The 6,624-nt window shown below is 51.3% G+C and overlaps 1 protein-coding gene across 1 annotated transcript in view; it reads right to left on the reverse strand.

Moving 5' to 3' along the window:
* Window positions 1-3,092: 3,092 nt before the first annotated feature.
* COL4A2 (collagen type IV alpha 2) overlaps window positions 3,093-6,624 on the reverse strand; it is a 181,699-nt gene continuing 178,167 nt past the window's right edge. The window contains exons 46-47 of the mRNA XM_006770706.2: window positions 6,398-6,623; window positions 3,093-4,218 (exon numbers count right to left, since the gene is read on the reverse strand). Of these exons, the coding sequence (XP_006770769.1) occupies window positions 3,961-4,218; window positions 6,398-6,623 (484 nt within the window). The 3' untranslated portion in view covers window positions 3,093-3,960. The remainder of the gene's footprint in view (window positions 4,219-6,397; window position 6,624) is intronic.

The raw sequence follows: 6,624 nt of genomic DNA on the forward strand, positions 1-6,624 counted from the left end.
CAGCCAATATATGTCTGTCTGTCTTTCTCTCCCTTTTCCTCTCTCTAAAAATGGAAAAAATATCCTCAGGTGAGGATTAAAAAAAACAAAAAGTGCATCTTTGTCCTTTCTGAATCTGACATCCGGTTTGAACAGAGCTGCCTTCTGTGCCAGAAAAATCCTCTCACACAAATGTCTGGCAGCCACGCACCTCCAGCGTACAGTTTCCCTGTAACAGAGGTAAGCCTGGTGCTCGAAGCCAGTGACATGGATCAGAGAGATGGTGTTTGTCCTCCAGAGAGAAGGGGAAGTGAAAGTGACTTCTGCCTCTTCCATGCTCCGGTGACCCTGATTCCGTAGAGTGCCGAGTGTGGGATGCCAACCACAGTTTGACCTTTAAACAGAGCGGGGGCTGGGTGCTGAGCCCCACACAGTCAAAAACCTGCATATAACCTTTGACTCCCTCTAACTTAACCACTAATGGCCTTCTGTTGACCGGAAGTCGTACCAATAGCATTAGGAGCCAATGAACACACATTTTTTATGTTAAATGTATTATATACTCTACCCTTACAATAAAGTAGAGAAAAGAAAGTGTTATTAAGAAAGTCATAAGGAAGAGAAAATACGTTTACAGAACTGTACAATTTATTGAAAAGAACCCGTGTGTAAGTGGACCTGTGCAGTTCAAGCCTGTATCATTCAAGGGCCAGCTGTAATTACTTTGAGGAAGGCAAGGCCTTGGGTCCTAGCAGCCTGTGACTGAGAACCTCCAGGTGTTTAGAATGTTTTGGAGGCAAATCTGTGGCCGGGGGAGTTCCGGGTGGCACTTTTTAAATGTAATTTGGCCCTCATGCCTCCCTGGCCCTCCTACCTGCCCGTCCATGAGCACTTTCTCTCTTGGCCTGAAGTGGTCTCTGATCCCACGTCTCAAAGCTGGACCCCTTGGACCTGCACTGTCGGAAGCGGGCGGAGCTGTGGGGCCTGCAGTGTGTCTGTTCTGAAAGCTGCTGGGCTGAGGATGCCCCTTTGTAGTAACTTCTGAGCAGGTGACCGCCTAGTCTGCAAGCATCGGTGTTGCTCCCTGCCCTCCCCTCCCTTGGATTGGCCTTGAACTCACAGGCACCTCCCCCAGGAGGAGGGACTGGAAGGCATGGGGTTTGAAGGTGTGAGGCCTGAACCCCAGAGCAAGGGAAGGTGTGTCTAAGGCCAGAGCCCCCCAGTGGCTGGAAAGGATGCATACCCAGGTCTCACCCAAGTCCACATCCTTCCAGGTTAGGGCACCTGGGAACCTGACTCTGGGCTTCAAATGCTCCATTCCATTGGCTGCTGTGCTTGTGTTTTGCCAAGGTTTTTCTTGGGGGTTCAGGTCTCTAATTGGCAGATACCCACTGCCCAAGACAAGAGGAGCCATCCTGCATTGTAGCCCTTCATCCAGTTGCTTCCATTGGAGAAAGTCATGCAGGCCTAGAAGCCATCTCCTAGGGCTTGTCTGACAGGCCCAGGGCTGCTGGCTTCTCCGTGAAGTGAACAGGGCAGGTCCTGCACTCCCATTCCCCCGTACAGGACTGGTCGGCCTGGGGAGGGCCACTGTCAACTCCAGGATGCACAGTGTGTGTGTCTCCAGGGGCAATTCCCAGCATCCTCCTTGGCCTCGCCCTCTGGTGGCCTCATTCACCCCTTCACTCCCCTGTGTGGCCGAGAAGCTGGACCCTGACCCCATATGATGAAACGGCCTCTTTGGAAATGGCTGCAGTTTTACAGCCAGTTTATGCCATTGCATGACCCACAGCTTCTGAGCCTGCTTCCACCCCAGCTGCCCTTTGTTCTCGAACTTGGCCGTGGATGGGGGGCAGGGCTCTGTGAGTCTGCCCTGCATTCTGCAAGTCCCCCTAAGAGTCAGCCTGCAGGTGGGGAGGGTGTCAGGAGCTATTGAGGGTGTCTTGCTAGGGAGGATGCTGGTGCCTGCCCTTTGTGGCTCAGCACCGAACTCTGAAGTGTGAAGCACAGAGGCATCAAATCTAAACCAAGTGTGTCAGGACAGTGATGAACTTGGTGTCTGCTCCTTTGATTGTGGGGATTGGAGTCTGAATAAACAACTGCCTCCAGCAGCTTTGTGGAGAGGCGCTGTGCTGGGCATCTTTCCAGTCCTGGCCTCCGCCTCTTAACCCATCTCGCTGCTATAGCTGTTGCTATGGAAACCAGCTGTGTACAGGTGTAGCTAGCCTACCTTGCATCAGCTTTACTACCTCCATGTGGGATGCTGCCGGAGCCCACTCAGGCATGTAAGTGCTGACAGTCTTAGGCAACCCTGACCACTGCGGGCAAGAACTGGAGATTGTAAATGTCCCTCTCCTATGCCTGGGCGGGACAATCTGAGGCTTTTCTGTGGCCTTCCTTAGCAGGTCCCTAGCAGGATAAAACCCTAAATTGCTAAGGGCAGCCCCCTTCATAAGGTGCCCTCCTTCCTGGGTTCACTCTGCCCAGGGCCCACTCCATTCCCTGGAACCATGTCCCCGAATAACCCTCCTCTGCAGAATCCTTGTCTCGGTCAGCTTCTGGGGAAATGCAAGCCAAAGGGCTGCGGACCTCTTTCAAATAACGTTATCAGGTGGAATACTTATTTCGTTAGGTGGAAATTATTCTCCGAAAAAGTTTACTATGTGATTGACTTTTAAAGGGTAAAATTACATGCTGTGAGTAGGGTTCCCAAGGGTCAGCTGGGTCCCAGGAAAACACCCAAAGGCAGAAATGGGTCTTGGAGACTATTTCTTGGAAATACTGAGATTTGACTTGGGCTGTCATATTGAAATGAAGGGAATGGCTTTGGGAACCCCTAATTCCTCCTGTGATGGTTAGGGTGCTTTCTGCAAACACGAAGCATTATAAACACAAAGACCGGTCCCTGAGAACGGAATGACAATACCACCGACTTGGGTTCAAGTCTAACAAAACTCAAGGACATAGCTCCGGGGCCCTGTGTGGCTCAGCACCTAAGTCAGCACAGCCCACCTGCAACACAGACCACCTGCAACAGATGCAGTGTCTCCGGGTCACAGCAAATTCTGGGCTCTATAGATAGACTTGAGAAAATGAAGGCAGCCAACAACTGGGGGTATAAAAATGTTCAAAACCAACTTTTATTTTACGTTCATGATAGAGGACAGTGTACAGAAAAATGGAGGGTCAATCTCCAGGGCGGCCAGGGGGCAGTAGAAACATCACTTCTGACTGTTCGGAGTTTGCCGTCAAGTAGCCTGGCTGACAACAGACAGTTAGAAGGTCTTTGTTTCTATGTGAGTTTTGCCAAACCCAGTGACCTGTAAGGCTGTGGTGGAAAGAATGACAGCTGGTGTGTGACTATCAGTGTCTTCTTGGCCTCGAGGGGGTTAGGATAATTCACACCAACAGCTTTGGGAGAAGATCATGCTGTCATTGAGTCATTGCGTTGGCTTAGTGGGCAGGGTCGGGTCTTTCCCCAGGAGACCCTCATGTGGGAACAGTGGCAATGAATTCAGGAGCCCTTGGGCTGTATGGCTTCATTTGTCTATACCACCCCATTAAATGAGTTAAATGAGTGGGCTGTCTGTGGCGTTTGAAAGTACGGTGACTACAGAGGTACATGTTAAGAAGTTAGTTACACCTAGCGCATAATAGTCTAGTGCGGCCTGACAGGGAGTGCTGGGCTGTTAATAGTTTTCCATCTCGGAGGGTCGCAGTGTCGGAGGAGGGCTTCACTCTGCAGAGTGGAGACCGTGGCTAGCACCTATGAATGGATGACAAGTGGCTATTTGATAGAAGTACTGGTGCTGGATTCCTTTGGTGACCTTTGTTTGTTTTTACAGAAAAAACTGAAATCAACTTTTGGGTCAGCACCTGAGGTAATAAATTAAGAATAAGCACCAACGTGGCCCCAGCTGAATGTCAACCTGCAGAGAAGTGCGTCCGGGTGGGGCGGCGCCTGCGAGCCCGGCGCGTCCATCACAGGTTCTTCATGCACACCTGGCAGCGGCTGATGTGCGTCCGGATGAGCCCCGCCTTGAGCGTGTCGGCGGAGGGCGAGCCTTGGAAGCTCTGCTCGGGGATGGTGGTGAGCCAGAAGCTGTACTTGTTGGCGAAGTAGTGGCAGGTCCCACGGCCTCCGTTGCACTCAATGAAAGGCGTGGCACGGAAGTCCTCCAGACAGCTGCCTGGCGACACCAGGGACTGGCCACCACCTTCATCGCCTGCGGCTGTGTGCTGCGGGGAAGGAGAGAGGGGGGCTGTGAGCACACTCACCTGGGACAGACCGGGGAAGACTGTAAGTGATGCCCCTCCCCCTAACTGAACAACCACCGTGAGCATCTGTCTGTGTCAACACAGACCACCTGCAACATGCCCTTCACTGCTAGGGGCTTGGCTAAGTAACTCGGGGTAGACATGTAGGAAGCAGAGCTGGGTGGCAGGCATGCTGCAGGGTAGGGTTCGTGCACATAAATGGACAGTCCCAATGTGTTATTAAGTGACAACTAGAACAAAAGCAAAAGCAGTGACCGTCTGGTGTGGCTCCTGGTCAGGGCACATGCATGGGTTGGGGGCTCAGTCTCCAGTAGGGAGCGTGCAGGAGGCAGCTAAGAATTCTTTCTCATCCTTGACGTTTCTATCCCTCCCTCCCTCTCTCCCTTCCGCTCTAATATATATATGGCAAAAGCAGTAGATATAGTTGACTACATTTGGGGGCAAAAATATCATCTCACTGATCACCCACTCAAAGAATGAAGCATTGGCCTGAGAGAAGGGATACCAAAATGTTGACTTTTGTTTTAAAGAAAAAATAAAATCAAGATGTGGATCAGCTTCTGAGGTTAAGTTAAAAATAAGCATCTCTCCCCAAAGCGACCCCTCCCCGCCCCTCCTCTGTTACCCTTTATGAGGAGGGAAGGAGTCTATATGAGTGTTTCTCGTTCGTTTTCTTCTTAGAAGACCTCTACTTGCTGATTTTTCAACAACGAACAGGTACTCTTGTGTAATTAAATTTTTTTCTAGTTAGAGGGTTGTTGGTTAAGCAATTAGTTCCTGGAGGTGACCCAGCAGCTGCCGGCTGGGAGACGAGGCCAAGTGTCAGAGGGTATTTTCTTTGCCACTTTCAAATTCTGCTTCCTTTTTGCTTCACGAACATTTTTAGATCCTATGAAGGTGCATGCTAGGTCCCTGGATCGCAAAGCTGAGCTATGACAGACTGCCCTTTGGCTTGGCAGGGTAAGCTTTGAATGGTGAGTGGGTTGTCAGAACCTTTTCATTTAGAACAGGAATATCTCAGCCTCAGTTTGCAGGGAATAAAAGAGGTGCCTGTATTTGGGCAAGCACCACCAAAACACCAAAACCTTTGAAAAGTTTTCTGCTCACAAAATGCAGACGCCTTTCCAGCCAGAGCTACCACGCTCTTGTTTATTGTAAACAGGCCGGGAGAAGCCGGCATATCTTCAGGAGGCGTCTCAGGCCCCACTTTGGTCTGGGAGAGCTGAGGCCATGCCCGGGAGCTGCCAGGCCCTGGAAAAGGGTCCCCAGGGGAGATCCTGGGGGCAGCCAAGATGGGCTCTGGGGGAAGCCCCAGGCTGGAAGCCTCAGAGTTGGGACCAGCCGGGCTGAGTAAGGGTTCTGAGTTTCTGTGCATCCAGTTATATATTATGTTATTAATGTTATTTATGAAATATTTAACACGTCACCATGGCTGGAGTGATGATGGGGTTATGACATTCACAATCAATATAAATTAAGCAGAAGGCCCACTGCCCCCACTGGACTTTCCTTTCCCCCTACAATGGTGGAGTAGGTAGGGAAATTGTAAGGGACACTCCCTGGTGCAGTCAATTCCCTTAAAACTAAAAACTTAAGCTGGCCAAACCCGAGTTCTCTATTTATACCCAAAGGTGATCTGACAGTGGGATTCCAGGCTTTTCCTCGTCAGCATACACCTATCTGCTTTAAACTGACTTGTTAATGAATGTATCTTGAGGGCACTTTAGGTTCTAGATAGATTCTACATGAGATACTTAGGATTCTGGATAAAATTCTTCCCTTTGTTTAGCCGTAGGATAAGCCAGAAGAGCTTCTTTACCTTTTGTGTTCTGCTTAGGAAGATGGATAACGAGCCAAATGTATCCTAATGACAAAGGCTTGGTGGCAAATGAATGGGTCCCCTCTGGGTTGGGGGAGCCCAGGCCTTGGCCCGTGGCTCAGGCAACAAAGCGCAGGTAAATGTGCAGGCTGGCCCGGCTCTCCCTCCTCCCCCAGGCCAGGCGCCCTGTGCCGTGAATAACTGCCTGAGTATTTTTGGCAGCTGTTCTTGCTGCTTCCCCAGCCAGGGTGTGGGTGGGGAGAGGAACTCGATTGCTACCTGGTTCCATGTTCTGAGAGAGCGCTGGCAAGCACCACATACCATGAGGAAGGAGTATCCGATCCACAGGCTCCGCCACCCGGCCGGGCAGTGGGGGATGGAGACGTCCTGACTGTGGACGGCGATGGCGACGGCCGGGGCCTCGCACACCGAGCAGCGGCTGATGTAGGGCTTGATTTCGTCCTCGGCCACGGGCATCATCGGCAGTGGGGCGGTGGTGGACAGCCAGTAGGACTTGTCATTGCGGCTGGCGTAGTAGCAGACGTCCC

The sequence above is a fragment of the Myotis davidii genome, unplaced genomic scaffold, assembly GCF_000327345.1.
Source record: "Myotis davidii unplaced genomic scaffold, ASM32734v1 scaffold242, whole genome shotgun sequence".
NCBI lineage: Eukaryota > Metazoa > Chordata > Mammalia > Chiroptera > Vespertilionidae > Myotis > Myotis davidii.